The sequence below is a fragment of the Tenrec ecaudatus genome, chromosome 2 (assembly GCF_050624435.1).
Source record: "Tenrec ecaudatus isolate mTenEca1 chromosome 2, mTenEca1.hap1, whole genome shotgun sequence".
NCBI lineage: Eukaryota > Metazoa > Chordata > Mammalia > Afrosoricida > Tenrecidae > Tenrec > Tenrec ecaudatus.
The window spans coordinates 147,825,756-147,842,487 of NC_134531.1; the positions used below are offsets into that span (position 1 = coordinate 147,825,756).

General features: G+C 45.8%; 1 protein-coding gene across 6 annotated transcripts in view; it reads left to right on the plus strand.

The window, feature by feature from the left end:
* The window catches only part of LOC142439393 (protocadherin gamma-A10), a 211,041-nt gene that overhangs the window by 22,616 nt on the left and 171,693 nt on the right, over positions 1-16,732 (plus strand). Inside the window, exon 1 of one of the 6 annotated variants that reach the window (XM_075541723.1) lies at positions 1,341-3,960. The exons of 3 other annotated variants lie outside the window; for them this stretch is intronic. In XM_075541723.1, coding sequence (XP_075397838.1) covers positions 1,540-3,960 — 2,421 coding nt within the window. In that variant the 5' untranslated portion in view covers positions 1,341-1,539. Of the gene's footprint in view, positions 1-1,340; positions 3,961-6,531; positions 9,136-11,784; positions 14,521-16,732 lie in introns of those variants that run through there. 2 more of the 6 variants (XM_075541722.1, XM_075541728.1) reach the window with 2 other exon arrangements.

Below are 16,732 nucleotides of genomic sequence, written 5' to 3' on the forward strand. Positions count from 1 at the left end.
TACATTATAGTTAGGAACATTTGATAAGATAACATTTTGAAAGTACTGTATTCCACTGCATGTATCCCAACCAGAAGCCCACTGCCCTTGAGTAGTTGATTCATATTCATAAAAAAGCATATGCCTTCTTTCCAAATCATAGTGACCCCATAGGACAGCATAGAACCACTCCTTGGCTTTCCAAAGATGTAAATCTTGACAGGAGCAGACAGTTTCATATTTCTTTCTCTGAATGGCTGGTGGGTTTGAACCAATGACCTGGAGGTTAGCAGTCCAATGCTTACAGATATAGCCCATTATTATTATTATTATTATATAATTTCTATGAAGCAATAGTTGAACTTATTGTGGAACAACATGTCCTAGGATCTTTGTTTATTAGTAAGATAAATAAAGAAGCTCACACTAGGGAACATTAAAGAGAGTACCTCTTTCATTGTGTAGTAGTAACTCCATCATAAAACAAACAAAACCAAAAAACCCCTATGCACAGGTATGTAATGCACTGTGATGAAAATGACAAATACATTCTACATCAAGTTCTGTGCTTGCAAAGGAAAATAGATCCAGAGAAATGAACTCTGAAACGTAGAATGAAAAAATTGTCTAAACTTGTTTAAAAAAACAATAACAACTCCTTCACACTGAGATACAGTCAATATAAAGCTCTTTCAGTATGTGGAAGGTCCATGACGACTTTCTCTCACATGTAGGGATGGATGATCATCGCTGTATTGCCATTCTTGCTCATCTCCCAGCCTTGTCCTCTTCGAAGGTGCCCTGGGAACGCCTTTTTTAACCTCCAAGGCAGCTTCCCTAGAGTCGTTATTTCACTGCACTATAACTCCTTTCCTACTTTGTACCCTCATAAACTCTGAAGGAAATGTTTGTGGCCATCATAAGCCTTAAATCCCCATGAATTAATTTGACCTCGGTGGCCCTTAATTGTGTGTTTATTTAGTGACTATGTTAAATGACCAATATAGAAGATCACCTGTCACACTCTCAAGGACAACTTCAAAAGAGTAACATGTAAATAAGGTTGATTGTGCGTGGTTCTTACACATGGAACACTTCAAAAGAGTAACTCATTTGAAGTCACGCTCTTTAACATATTAGTTCCTTTATGTGAAATAAACACCAATCCATTATCTCTAACAAAAGGATTTTGAGTAAAAATAAATCTTTAAAAATAACCCCCCAAAAAGAGAAAAGGAAAATAGAAAAAATTAAAAAAATTAAAAATAACCCCCCAAAAAAGTAATTGGGTTTCTCTGAGAGAGTGCAGTAAACGATTGGACCTCTCAGCGTCGCTGTTGACCACGCAAGGAGGAAAATGGAGCTAGAGAGCTGGTCGACCATTTTCTGGCTCCTCAATGCAAAGAAGTAGCAAGTCAGACTCGGAAGATCTGAGACTGCTGCTAAAGTCACTCCAGCTGTATGACCTCTTAAATGGACCTATAAAGCACTTGGTTTCCCAAGGAAATAATATTGGAGTCCGCTGTGGGAAACGGGAACTGAATTCAGAAAAGAAACAAAATGAATCCCCGGAGATGCAGCAAGCGGAGAGGACTGGCCCTGCTGTGCGTACTGCTGGGGACACTGTGTGAAGCCCGAGCCGGGCAGATCCGCTACTCCATTCCAGAGGAGCTGGACAAAGGCTCCTTCGTGGGAAACATCGCCAAGGACCTGGGGCTGGAGCCTGAAGAGCTGACGGAGCGCGGTGTCCGAGTCGTCTCCAGAGGTAAGACGCCCCTTTTCGCTCTGAGTCCGCGGAGCGGCAGCCTGATCACCGCGGGGAGGGTAGACCGGGAGGAGCTCTGCACTCAGAGCTCGCAGTGTCTGGTGAAATTTAACGTCCTGATTGAAGACAAACTGAAAATTTTTGAAGTGGAAATAGAAATTAAAGACGTTAATGATAACGCTCCCGATTTTCTAACAGAGGAATTGGAAATAAAAATTAGTGAACTCACAAGTCCTGGAACCCGGTTTCCACTGAAGACTGCCTTTGACCCAGATGTGGGCCTGAACTCACTGCAGAAGTACCAGCTCAGCCCCAATGACTATTTCTCCCTGGCTGTGAAGAGCGTCTCTGGTGGGGCCAAGTACCCGGAGCTGATCCTGGAGAGAGCCCTGGACCGGGAGGAAGAGAACGTTCACCACCTGGTTCTCTCTGCCTTTGATGGTGGTGACCCTGTGCGCTCTGGCGACATGCGCATTCAAGTGGTCGTTCTGGATGCAAATGACAACCCACCAGAGTTTCCTCAGCCTGAGTACCACGTAAGTGTTCTGGAGAACGTGCCAGTGGGCACAAGGCTGCTCAGGGTGAATGCCACGGACCCTGATGAGGGATTCAATGCTCAAGTGTCCTATACCCTAGATAAAATGCCGGGAAACGCTGCTCAGATTTTCCATCTCGACTCAGTCACTGGGGACCTATCACTATTAAGAAGTCTAGATTATGAAGATGCAATGTTCTATGAAATTAAAATTGAAGCTAAAGATGGACCAGGTCTCCTTTCAAGAGCCAAGGTTCTGGTTACAGTTCTAGATGTGAATGACAACGCCCCAGAAGTCACGGTCACTTCTCTGACAGGCTCAGTCCCAGAAGATGCTGACCCTGGGAGGGAAGTTGCCCTTATCAACGTGCATGACCGAGATTCTGGGCAGAATGGGCAGGTGATGGTTTTTGCCCTTGGAAATCTGCCGTTTGAGTTAGAAAAATCCATAGATCACTACTACCGCTTAGTGACAGCCAGATCCCTGGACCGTGAGCAGGTGTCCGAATATAACCTCACTCTGAGAGCCACTGATGGAGGAGCACCCTCACTGTCCACGGAAGCCCACATTCACCTGCACGTGACGGATGTCAACGACAACCCGCCCACCTTTGCTCATGCTTCCTACGCTGCCTACATTCCTGAAAACAACCCCAGAGGTACCTCCATCTTTTCCTTGACCGCCCAAGACCCTGACAGCGACAACAATGGCCTCATCACTTATACACTGACCGAAGACACCCTACAAGGGGCACCTCTGTCATCCTATGTCTCTATCAACTCGGACTCGGGCATCCTATATGCACTGCGCTCCTTTGACTATGAGCAGTTCCGAGAGCTGCAGTTATGGGTGACAGCCAGCGACAGTGGGGACCCATCCCTCAGCAGCAACGTGTCCCTAAGCTTGTTCGTGCTGGATCAGAACGACAATGTACCTGAGATCCTGTACCCGGCTCTTCCAACCGATGGCTCAACCGGAGTAGAACTAGCACCTCGCTCTGCCGAGCCAGGCTACCTGGTGACCAAGGTGGTGGCGGTGGACCGAGACTCTGGGCAGAACGCCTGGCTGTCCTACCGCCTGCTCAAGGCCAGCGAGCCAGGGCTCTTCACGGTGGGCGTGCACACGGGCGAGGTGCGCACGGCACGGGCCCTGCAGGACAGGGATGCGCTCAAGCAGAGCCTCGTGGTGGCTGTCCAGGACCACGGCCAACCTCCTCTCTCGGCCACCGTCACGCTCACAGTGGCCGTGGCCGACAGCATCCCCGATGTTCTGGCCGACCTAGGCAGTCTGGAGCCCTCCCCCCACTCAGATACCTCCGATCTCACACTCTACCTAGTGGTGGCCGTGGCAGCAGTCTCCTGTGTCTTCCTTGCCTTTGTCATTGTGCTCCTGGCGCTCCGGGTGCGCCGCTGGTACCAGTCTCGCCTGCCGCAAGCCTCTCGTGGTGGGACGGCCAGAGGGCCCACCACGCACTTTGTGGGTGTGGACGGAGTGCAGGCTTTTCTGCAGACGTATTCCCACGAGGTCTCCCTCACCGCGGACTCTCGGAAGAGTCACTTGATCTTCCCGCAGCCCAACTACGCGGACACACTCCTTAGTCAGGAGAGCTGTGAGAAAAGCGAACCCCTCCTGATATCTCAAGAGTTACTTGAAACAAAAGGAGACTCCAGGCTACTGCAGGTGAGTTTATGTTTTTCTTGGGATTATATATAAAGAACAACTATGCCAAATGTTAATGCATATTTACTTGAGAAATAAAGTACCACTAAAGCCGAGGGGTGGTGTAGTGGTTACGCATTGAGCTGCTAACCACAAGGTCAGTGGTTCGATATCACTGGCCACTCAGCAAGAGAAAGAAGGGGCTCCCTGCTCCTGTAGAGTTACTGTCTCCCCACAGGGGCAGTTCTGACCTGTCCTATGGGGTCACTATGAGTTTTCTTTATAGGCAATAGTCCTGTGACCTAAGTAGATTTTTATTTCTCTCTATGGGTTTATAGTAGGATTGCACTTCCTCTTCTATCTGTGACTGATGGGGTTATGTAACAAATTCTGGCCGATACATTGTGAATGGAAGTCAGTGTCACTTCCTGGGGGGTGAGAGTTCTAATTGTCATTGTGAGAAATTTCAGATTTCTAAGTTACTCTTTGAAAGTATGACTGCTGCTTCCATGTGGGCTCTTGAGTAACTCTGATGAGAGAAAACCCTCATAGTGACCAACATTGATCTGCAAAATTGTGACAACTTGGCCCTTTGCATTTGAAATGGCTCTGACGTGAGCTTTGTAACCTCGGTCTGAGCTGCCTGTTCTGACACAAGCTAGTAAAGCACGAAGAGGTTTTAGTCTCCCACAAAGCTATGCTTGACTCTTTCCAAGTTATACCACTTTGTCATCGCAATGACGCAGAGCGTTAGATGAAGAATGGAGAGGTTTGTTCAAATGGATTTACTTGACCTTTATTCTCTATTATATGCAGCTAAACTTCTGTATGTATTGGTTTCGACTTTTGCCTGAAAGTGGACATTTTATTTGCTCAAACTGCTGATATTCCTTCGCATTTGAGAGGGATTAAACAATTGTAGGAAGACGTGTCTCTTGGCCTCTGTAGGAGAGTCCCAAGCCATCCACATCAATAGTGGAATCAGAGTCTTGACTGTGTTCTACAACTTGTTAAAGCCAGAAATTGCTAGCCTATTCTGAACTTCATGAATTTATTTTCACACATGCAGTTACATCCTACCACCATCCAAACTCTGACCAGAATGAATTCCATTCGTTATCAATGAAACAAATTTATCCCTCAATATTAGAAAGTGGTCGTTTGAGAATGTGAGACAATGGGGCCTAAACAAAATCAGAGGTAGGTGTATTCTCCCTCAAGCCTGCCAATATTCCATGGGGTGGGGAGGAGGGCGGGGAATACATGATTTTTGACATGTATTTTTAGGGACAGTATTTATTGTATCAGTTTCTGTACCAGGGGATATTAAATGATTAGTGCAAAAAGAACTTTGATGCACAAAGACTATAAGAAGCCCATAAAAACATAACCTGCAAATGTATCATGAAAATGCACTAATAATGCAAAGTCAGTACAATTTCCATATGCTTATATAGAAAATGGAAGGTCTCAGACATACATTTTAATTTTTAAGTGGTTTTTTTTCCCTGAAGAATGGACCAGAATGTATTTCTGTAGGAAGGGGGGAAACATTTGAAATAAAAAGGAGTAGAAAGCAAATATAAAGGCACAAAATAAAGAAAACATGGTGTGGAATGTCTTGGGAAAAAATAAGTGTGATTTGAGTGGAATATAAGAACAAGTATACATGAAATTGTCAAATAGTAAGATAAATTGAGAAAATTTTGGATTGCATTTGAAGTAAAAGCATCGATTGTTCGGATTACTACAGACCAGTCAAGAATTACAGGTAAGTTCCAAAATGAAGCATTCCAACATTCAATCAAGTCAAACTCATTTTACTCACTAATGGAATAAATTGACTGGAACTGAGAATTGGTATTATAGAGATTATATATGCACCCACATACCACAAAATCGTTTATTTAATAAAAGTGAATATGGCTTGCACAAGATTGCACGTAATAAAAGCATGTGCTGAAATACTAAATCAGTCTAACAAAATGTCAGGGTCTTCTTTACTTAGCTGGGAAGATGGTTTATTTTTATAGAGAAGATCAATACATAAAGTCTAGGGCTTTCACTTATTCTTTTATTGTTATGTGTGTCCTTTAAAAGTATTGCTAAATTGGAAAAAAAAAGTATTGCTAAATTGATAAGATATAGGAGGAGAGGTTCAAAACACTAAATAAATGAGGTTACCCCAATGAATTAGCACAAATGTAAATATGTGAGCCCACTTAAAATGTGGATGAAAAGCTACTAACTTATTTTAATACACCCATACTTCTCATGCCAGTGTTTATAAATTCTGTGAAATCACTGAAAACATTTTTGCCCACAAACTTGGGGGAGAAAGAGGGATGGCTCTGTTTCTTTTGAATTTTTAATGAAATGAGAAAGAATATAAGGTGACGGGAATGTGTATGATATGGTGACAAGCAAGAAGCTATCCAATTTAATGTGAAAATGGTAATACGTGGCTCTTTGTGACAAATAGCTTTTGGGTGGAGGATAAGTACTAGGCAAAAATGCAGTTCTCCAACACCACCTCTGGGCGCCGCTGTTGACCAAAAGAAAGAGAAAGGTTCTCATTCCGGCTGGAATTTCTGAAGGAGTGCTTTTTCCGGTGCTCGGCATTTGAAAGCAGGCCAGTCTTCTAAGCGTCCTCACGCACCCAAAAGCAAGCCCTTAAATCACACACGTCCAAGGTGCTGTGATTCTTTTTATTTGTTTGTATGTTTTAATATCCCTGAGAAACCTTGCAAAGAAGCTTCCTGGAGAGTTCCAGCCATGCGGAGAAACGGCAGAGGAGCTGAACGGAGGAAAAGGCAGGTACTGCTTCCCTTCTTCCTGCTGTCTTTGTTCTGCGGGGCCTTCTCCCAGCAGATCCGCTACACGATTCCGGAGGAGCTGGCCACCGGCTCGCTGGTGGGGCCTCTCGCCACCGATCTGGGGCTCAGCGCCCAGGAGTTGCCGGCCCGAAAACTCCGGGTTAGTGCAGAGGAAGAGTATTTCAACATCAGCGCGGAGAGCGGGGATTTGGTAGTGAGCAGTCGGATAGATCGAGAGGAGATTTGCGGGAAGAAATCGGAATGTGCTCTTGAATTTGAAGCGGTCGCTGACAACCCAATGAACATTTTCCACGTAGTTGTGGCCATCCAGGATATTAACGACAATGCACCACGTTTCACTGCAAAATATATTGATTTGGAGATTTGTGAATCCGCCTTACCTGGGGTAAAATTCTCTCTGGACTCTGCACAAGATGCGGATGTAGAAAGTAATTCGCTGAAGATATATACCATCAACTCCAATCAGTATTTCTCAGTATCGACAAAAGAGAGTCCCGATGGAAGTAAATACCCAGAACTGCTGCTGGAAAAACCTCTGGACAGGGAACTACAGAACTCCCATCAATTGATCCTGACCGCCAAGGACGGCGGGACCCCGTCTCTCACAGGTACCACCCAGGTCAGAATCCAGGTCACTGACGCCAATGATCATGCTCCGGTGTTTAGCCAGGAGGTGTACCGAGTCAGCCTCCAAGAAAATGTGTCCCCGGGCCACCCTGTGCTGCAGGTGACAGCCACCGACCGGGACGAGGGCATTAACGCTGAGATCACATATGCCTTCCACAATGTGCCCACAAGTACCAGCCTTCTCTTCAGACTCAATCCACGAACTGGTGACATCACAACCAACAGCGCTTTGGATTTTGAAAAAACAAGGAGCTACGCACTGGGTGTAGAAGCCAAGGATGGAGGGGTACACACAGCTCGCTGTAATGTTCAGATTGAAATTATTGATGAGAACGACAATGCCCCAGAAGTGACATTCATCTCCTTCTCTAACCAGATCGCCGAGGAAGCAGACCTTGGAACGGTAATAGCCCTCATTAAAGTGCGGGACCAGGATTCTGGACACAATGGCTTAGTGACATGCTATATTCAGAAAGAAGTTCCCTTTAAACTAGAGCCCACCGCCAAGAATTATTATAAGCTGGTGATTGATAGGGCTCTGGACCGGGAGCAGACAGCAGAGTATAATATCACCATCATAGCCACTGACAAAGGACAGCCGCCACTCTCCTCCAACACAAGCGTCACACTGCACATCACTGATGTCAATGACAACGCTCCAGTTTTCCAAGAAGCCTCCTACATAGTCCATGTGGCCGAGAATAACCCGCCCGGCGCCTCTATTGCACAGGTATGCGCGTCTGATTCTGACCTGGGACCCAACGGCCAAGTCTCCTACTCCATAGTGGCCAGCGACCTGGACCCACGGGCGCTGTCTTCCTACGTGTCCGTGGGCGCGCACAGCGGGGTGGTGTTCGCGCAGCGCGCCTTCGACCACGAGCAGCTGCGCGCCTTCCAGCTGACGCTGCAGGCGCGTGACCAGGGCTCGCCCGCGCTCAGCGCCAACGTCAGCCTGCGCGTGCTGGTGGGCGACCGCAATGACAATGCGCCCAGGGTACTGTACCCTGCTCTGGAACCTGATGGCTCCGCACTCTTCGACACCGTCCCGCGCGCCGCGCAGCCTGGCTACCTGGTCACCAAGGTGGTAGCAGTGGATGCAGACTCAGGGCACAATGCCTGGCTGTCCTATCACGTGCTGCAGGCCAGCGAGCCCGGGCTCTTCAGCGTGGGGTTTCGCACGGGAGAGGTGCGCACAACGCGAGCATTAGGTGACAGGGATGCGACCCGCCAGCGGCTGCTGGTCGCTGTGCGAGATGGAGGACAGCCACCTCTGTCGGCCACAGCCACGCTGCTCCTGGTCTTCGCTGACAGCCTGCAGGAGGCGCTGCCGGACCTCAGCGATCGCCCTGAGCCCTCTGACCCCCATGCAGAACTGCAGTTCTATCTGGTCTTGGCTTTGACCTTGGTCTCGGTGCTCTTTCTCCTCGCTGTGACTCTGGCAGTCGCTCTGCGCCTGAGACGCTCTTCCAGTTCCTCCACGGGGGGTTGCTTTCCATCCGGTCTCTGCTCCAAATCTGGACCTGGGGTTCTCCCAAACTACAGCGAAGGAACGCTGCCCTATTCATACAATCTATATGTTGCCAGCCAATCAGCTAAAGCAGAATTCAATTTTCTCAACGTGACCCGGGAAATGGCTCCCCCGCAGGATCTCCTATGTGATGATCCTTCTGCGATTGAGTGTGCCAGCAATGGAGATGCCAAAACCACGTATGACCCTTCTTTTCCCTCTCACGTGAGTTTCTGCAAGCCTACTTAAATTCTCTGTGCTGTATTCCTTCTCGCTGGTGGGTAACAGCTCTGGAAGGGTAATGTTCCTTGTTCTGTGACGGCAGCTAGTAAGGAGTGTGCATTAGACTGGTTCCTTGATTGCTCTGTAGTCCTAGTAGTTACCTACCTACTGCTGCTTCTTTTTCTCTGTCAGCATTTCTGTACCTTCCTGGTAAATCTTGGTAGAGAGAACTTGCTCCTGTTGGCACCACTTTTAATAATAACAGTGCCCTTTCTTAAATAAATAATTAAAAGCCTGGGATGCAGTGCTTAAGTGCCTGGGTGCTAATAAAAAACTGCCTCTATAAAGATTTATAACTTTGGAGACCCTGTGAGACAGATCTACTCTGTTCTAGTCACTATGAGTCAGAATCAACTCAATGGTAAAGGGTTTGTGTGTGTGTGTGTGTGTGTGTGTGTTTGCTTAACTGATGTCTAATACTAGTTTTTACAACTAATGCTATACTTTACTCTTCATAAACACATTGAGTTTGGGGGAGTGTGTGTTTTGTTTTGCTCCAACTTTGGTTGCAAAAGTATTTATTGTTTAACTGTAACTCATATATGTAACATGATAATTAGGTCTCTCAGTACCTCTTTGCCTTAAGATGCATGCCATAGACAAGCAAATTGTAGATTAGAACGATTAACTTTGGGCCAATTTTATCTCCACTTCAGAATCTCAGTCAGAGATGTTCCATCATTTCTCCATTCTCTAATCACCAATTTTTAAATTCTTTCTATTTTTTCCTATTATAATGGGTGTGATGAGCATTTTATATGGTCCTTTCCATATTATTGTTTCTTTATTAAAATGTCTGCAAAATGAGTCAAACCTACAAACATTTTGAGATTTTAAAAATATGTAGAAGCAAATTTATTTTGGAAACACCTAATTTTACCTCCCATTCTACAGGAAAGTGTGGGTCCTTGAAGATTGTGTCAGGCGTATTTGCACTTTCAAAGTCTGGAGATTTTTTTTAATGTACATAGATTTTTTGCATGTGTTTGGTTAAATTTGTGGGCTATTTCTTGATGCTAATAATGATGGATAATGTAAGGACCAGAGAGCCCTGGCGGTATAACAGTTACGCATTGGGCCACTAAGTTCAAGATCAGCAGTTGGAAACCACCAGCCACCCCTCAGGAGAAAGATGAAGCTCTTTACTCCTATTAAGATTTACAATCTTGGAAACCCACTGGGGCAATTCTACTCTGTTCAATCAGGTCGCCATGAATTAGAATCGTCTCAGTGGCAATGGGAATCTAAAGACTTGGCTAGTGTTCTATCTCAAGAGTTCTCAGATGAATAACTTACTCTTGGTACACATATGCTGCAATAAGAAAGCTATGAAACATGAAACCTGCGATGAGAGTTTATGGAGGCTGTTGTTTGTGGCCATCTACTGTGACTCATGGCAACCTAATCTAAAACAGAATGAAACATTGCCAGGTCCTGTGTCATCCTGTCATCTCTATGGTCATTCTTCATAATTAAATCCACTGTAGTGGTCACTGTGTATTCTGAGTTCTTCCAACATGGGGAGCTCATCTTCCACCACTGTACCAAGTAATAGTGTTACAATCCATAGGCTAATTTTTTAAGTAGATCGACAAATATTTCTAGTCCGTCTTAGTTTGGAAGCTCCACTTGCTCTAGGAACTTTCCCATAATGGGTGACCTGTCTGGTATTTGAAATACTGATGGCATAGGTCCACCGTCCTGCAACTTCTCATAGCCTGACAAACTAACAGATGGGTGGTGAGAGGATTCATATGTGGTTACCAAATTATTTCCTTCTAGTGCTATTTCTAAAATCAAACTCAAATAAACTTAGAAATTGTGGTCAAATGATTCCTATTAGATGAAATGGACCTCTGAAATCACTGCTTTTTACTCTACTTCAATCTTTTTGTCTTCTCATCTATAGTGTGTGTGTGTTTATGATCAGTTGCATTTACCCATTTTAGGTACTGTACCTGCCTTTGTACTCATTCAATAAACATCAAAATGCTTGAATGCCTAGTCTATGAAGTGTACTGTTCTAGTAATTAAGCACACAGCTGTGAACTTCTGGGCAGATATAGTTTATGGACAATTCTGCTGTAAACAAAATAAGTGAGCAATATTCTCTCCCAGACATATTATCATACTTGCGGAGCCCATTTGTACCGGGCTAAGACTAGCTCTTGGTCAGTAGAGTTTTTCAAGGGAATTGAAATGTTTCCGTAAGGTACAAAGAGTCAGTGTATGTGAGGAAATTTGTTTCGGTCTAGTTTAGGACTAGACCCACAGCTGCAAGCTCTCTGGCAAGTATTGTCTGTTCACTTAACACTTTTCTCCACTCTCCAAGTCCATCCTTGTTCCTAGGAAGAATGAACATTCATCCCTCTGTATACTACCCAGAGTACACAATACCCGGGTGCTGAAAATGTGGCAAAAATAATGCAAAACACTGGAAAGAAAATGTGGCTTAGCTTTAAAAATCATCATATCGCTTCAAGAGAATAAATAACTTGATAGTACAGAACTTACTGTACAGATAGTCTTGAATCATTCTTATATTTTCCTAGCAAATCAAGCACCAGGAGCTTGACTGGTATTCTTCCAGGAGAAACTGGTTTATGTATGGAAATGGGTATGAAACTAATACTTGAATTTACCAAGAATGGGTTGCAGTAGCAGGTTAGGACTCTGAGTGTCGCTGTTCACCAATCAGGAAGAAGTAAGACCATCAGAAATTTATTTCAAAGCACAAGATTTCGCAACATAAAGCACCGGTTCTGTGGCTTTACGGAAGCTTCCACCTGGACTCCTGCAAGTTCCAACATCCAAAAGCTAAAGCGCTTTATCTTGCATCCCGAAGCTCCGCAGCCCTTCCAGACTCCATAGAGGAGAGGAGGCCCAAGCGCTGCCTGTTCCGCGGCGGGGCCGGCAATGGCGGCTCCACATCGGCCGGGCTGCAGCGGGCTGGCCTGGGTCTGCTTTCTCCTGGCGGCCCTGTGGGAGACCCGGGGCGAGCCGATCCGCTACTCCGTTCCCGAGGAGCTGGACAAAGGCTCTTTTGTGGGCAACATCGCCAAGGACCTGGAGCTGGAGCCCCGGGAGCTGGCGGAGCGCGGGGTCCGCATCGTCTCCAGAGGTAGGACCCAGCTCTTTGCCCTGAACCCGCAAAGCGGCAGCTTGATCACCGCAGGCAGGATCGACCGCGAGGAGCTCTGTGACAGGGCTGCCAAGTGCTTAGCAAGCCTGGAGATCCTCCTGGAGGAGAAAGCGAAGATTTTAGGAATAGAAGTGGAAATCATCGATGTTAATGATAATGCGCCCAGCTTTGAGGCAGAAGAGAGGGAAATAAAAGTTGCTGAAAGTGAAAGTCCTGGGACTAGATTCCCCCTTCCTGAAGCTTTTGATCCGGATGTCGGGGTAAATTCTCTGCAGGGCTACCAGCTAAGTCCGAATGGCCCCTTCTCTCTGGACGTGCAAAGCGGGGCCGATGGGATTAAGTACCCAGAGCTGGTGCTGGAGCATCCTCTGGACCGCGAGGAAGAGCCGGTGCACCACCTGGTGCTCACCGCTTCCGATGGGGGCAACCCGGTTCGCTCTGGCACTGCCAGGATTCACGTGAAAGTCATGGATACCAACGACAATGCCCCTGTATTCACCCAACCAGAGTATCACGTGAGTGTCCGCGAGAATGTACCAGTGGGCACCCGACTGCTCACTGTAAAAGCCACTGATCCAGATGAAGGAGCCAATGGAGAAGTGACATATTCTTTCCGCAAAGTGAGAGGCAAAATATCCCAGCTCTTCCAGTTGAATTCTCTGACTGGGGACATAGCAATAGTGGGATATTTGGATTACGAAGACTCCGGATTCTATAACATAGATGTAGAAGCCCATGATGGACCTGGTCTCCGAGCCAGAAGTAAAGTACTGGTGACAGTGCTGGACATAAATGACAACGCTCCTGAAGTCACCGTGACATCACTCACCAGCTCAATCCAAGAAGCAGCTCTCCCGGGCACAGTGATTGCACTTTTTAATGTGCATGATGGCGACTCGGGAGAGAATGGCCTGGTAACATGTTCAATCCCAGATCACCTGCCATTCACACTTGAAAAGACCTATGGAAATTATTATCGGCTGCTGACACACAGGACTCTAGACAGGGAAGATGTCTCAGAATATAACATCACGGTAATTGCCACTGACCAGGGAACCCCGCCGCTGTCCTCGGAAACTCGCCTCGCGCTGCAAGTGGCAGACATCAATGACAATCCACCCACCTTTGCCCATGCCTCCTACACAGCCTACATTCCCGAAAACAACGCTCGAGGCTCCTCCTTCTTCTCTGTGACTGCCCAGGACCCTGACAGTGGCGAGAATGCTCAAGTCACATATTCCTTGGAGGAGGGCACCCTCCAGGGGACGCCCCTGTCATCCTACATCTCCATCAACTCTGAGACCGGGGTTCTTTATGCCCTGCGTTCCTTCGACTATGAACAGTTTCGGGATTTACAGCTACAGGTGACTGCCAGCGACCATGGGGACCCGCCACTCAGCAGCAACGTGTCATTGAGCCTATTTGTGCTGGACCAGAATGACAATGTGCCTGAGATACTGTACCCAGCTCTTCCCACAGATGGATCCACAGGAGTGGAGCTGGCTCCCCGCTCTGCAGAGCCTGGCTACTTGGTGACCAAGGTGGTGGCAGTGGACAGAGACTCTGGGCAGAATGCCTGGCTGTCCTACCGCCTGGTCAAGGCCAGCGAGCCAGGGCTCTTCGCGGTGGGCGTGCACACTGGCGAGGTGCGCACAGCGCGGGCCCTGCAGGACAGAGACGCGCTCAAGCAGAGCCTGGTGGTGGCGGTCCAGGACCACGGTCAGCCTCCTCTCTCGGCCACCGTCACGCTCACAGTCGCTGTGGCTGACAACATCCCAGAGGTCCTAGCTGACCTGGGCAGCATCAAGACCCCTGTGAACCCAGACGACTCTGGCCTAACTCTGTACCTAGTAATAGCCGTGGCCGCGGTCTCCTGCATCTTCCTCGCCTTCGTCATCGTGCTGCTGGCGCTCAGGCTGCGGCGCTGGCACACCTCACGTGTGCTCCAGGCCTCAGGCGAGCTGGCGGGTGTGTCTGCCTCTCACTTTGTGGGCGTGGACGGGGTGCGAGCTTTCCTACAGACCTACTCGCATGAGGTCTCCCTCACCGCGGATTCTCGGAAGAGTCACTTGATCTTTCCTCAGCCCAACTACGCGGACACGCTCTTAAGTGCAGAGAGCTGTGAGAAAAGCGAACCTCTTGTGATGCCTCAGGACCTCCTTGAAACAAAAGGAGACTCCAGTCAGGTGAGTTGATGTTATCATCCATCTTACTGACACTGAAACAGTCGCAGAGCTGTGATAGACATGCCTTCTGTGGATAAGATACTCATATCAAATGAAGTCGCCTATGTTCAGGGAAGGGACAGGAAACCCTTTAATAATAACAACTTTTATGACACAAAGAAGTTATTTGCTTAGTACTTGTTCTTTATCATCATTATTCCGTGTTAATGTCCACAGCAGTGTCATAATTGTATTCCTCTAAAGCACCTCAGTCTTTAAAAAATATTCTCCTTCAGTCATACACAAACTGTTAAGTTAGAACTGTTGGAAGGCAGTTGTGTAAATATATATTTACAGCATCCTTTCTTATGAAGTTATTCTTGAATCTGGACTGAGTATTTTAATACGCAAGTAATCCATTGTAGTTGAAACTCACATTTCTTTCCTTTAAAGTGTGTTTTCTTTTATGATCACAAAGTGGTAATTTAGGAGTGGTGCAGAAATGTTCAACGTTTAGGTACAGTTGAAACAAGTGTGGTTTCTCCATTAGACGGGAATATTTAAACTACTTTGCTGGTGCTATTTGTAAAATGAAGCATCAATGTGTGATTCCTTTTGTGCTTTTCTGTGATTGCCAAAACATCTTGCTTTGTTTCACTCATATTTATGCAGGTTACAGGAGTGATTTTAATATCAAAACTACATAGTCACTATTGAGACTATTCTTGATGTTTAAGGAAAATAACTTTTTAAAATCTTTCATTTCCTCTTCCCCCTCATAATAACCACTTTAAAATATTAGAAACTTGGATTCTTAAATGACTTATGCCTGTCACTGAAAACTGCTCTTTCAGATAGCTGTCATTGTGTTGTGGGGGAACATATTTTAATTGCAAGAAATATCCGGTACTTTGGTTCCTTGTGCCTCCATTCTGTCCTGTGAATCGCAATAGAATCTATCAATGTCTAGGGACATGCAAGTTAGTGACTTTTGAATACCTAGAAGTTACAGCTATAGATTGTGAAAGAGGCCTCAATTTAATTTAGCAAGGGAGTTTTTCCTTTCTACATTTTTTTCTTCCTGGGATTGTGTGATAAAATAGCCATTGCAATCCATTCCATTCCAGCTATGAGAAACCGCATAGAACAGAGAACAGCCCCCAGAGGAATACCAAGCCTGCACGCTGTCAGGTTTTCTCTCTCAGACAGCTGCCAACTTTTGGGTGAGCAGCCACGTGCTGCTTCACTGCCACACCATCACCACAGCTTCGAGGTTCACTATGTGGAGTAAGTAAGACTGTGTCAAGATATAAAACTGCCTGGCATAGGGAGAGGAACATAGAGGGAAAAGAACACAAATGAATACCGACATATTCCACCTGGAGAGAGATTGTTGGAAACAAAAGGCTCTAAAATATATTTGAGAAATGGTTCAATTTCCTGAAATATTATAAAACATGCACTAATTCTGATATTAGGAATAGTATTCCAGAATCAGAGAGGGGTGTGTTTTTAATGCCTAGAAGAACAATAAATGATTCATGATCTAAAACAACATGAAAATATATTTTGTTTGCATAAGAAATTGGTTTTCTTTAGGAAATAATGTTCCTGGTTAAATAAGTAACTGTATATTATATAATGGACCTTGCTAATGTCAGCCAGATCTTGGATAAAAGCAGAAAATAATAGAAAAATATTCACCCATGTTTTATTGACCAAATAAAGGCATCTCTACTGTGTGAACAATCACAAATTGTGGATAACATTGGGAAGAATAGGAATTCCAATACAGATAAATGCGCTTATACAGAACTTGTACATAGACCAACAAGCAGTTAGTAATTCAAACAGGACAAGGTGCTACTACATGGTTAAAACAGGAAAGATGTGTGTCAAGGCTGTATCCTTTCACCAAACTTATTCAATCTGCATACTGAACAAATAATCCAAGACACTGGTATCAGGATTGGACGAAGGCTCATTAACAAGCTGCCACATACAGATGACACAACATTGCTCGTCATTGATAATGAACAGGACAGGAAGAGCTTACTGATGAAGACTGAAGACTGCAGCTTTCAGTGTAGATTACACCTCAACATATAATAAAAATCCTCACAACTGTGCCACAAGACATCATGATAAATGGAGAAAAGATTGGATGCTGTCAAGGATTTCGTCTTACATGGATCCACAATCAATGTCCATGGAAACAGCAGTCAAGAAATCT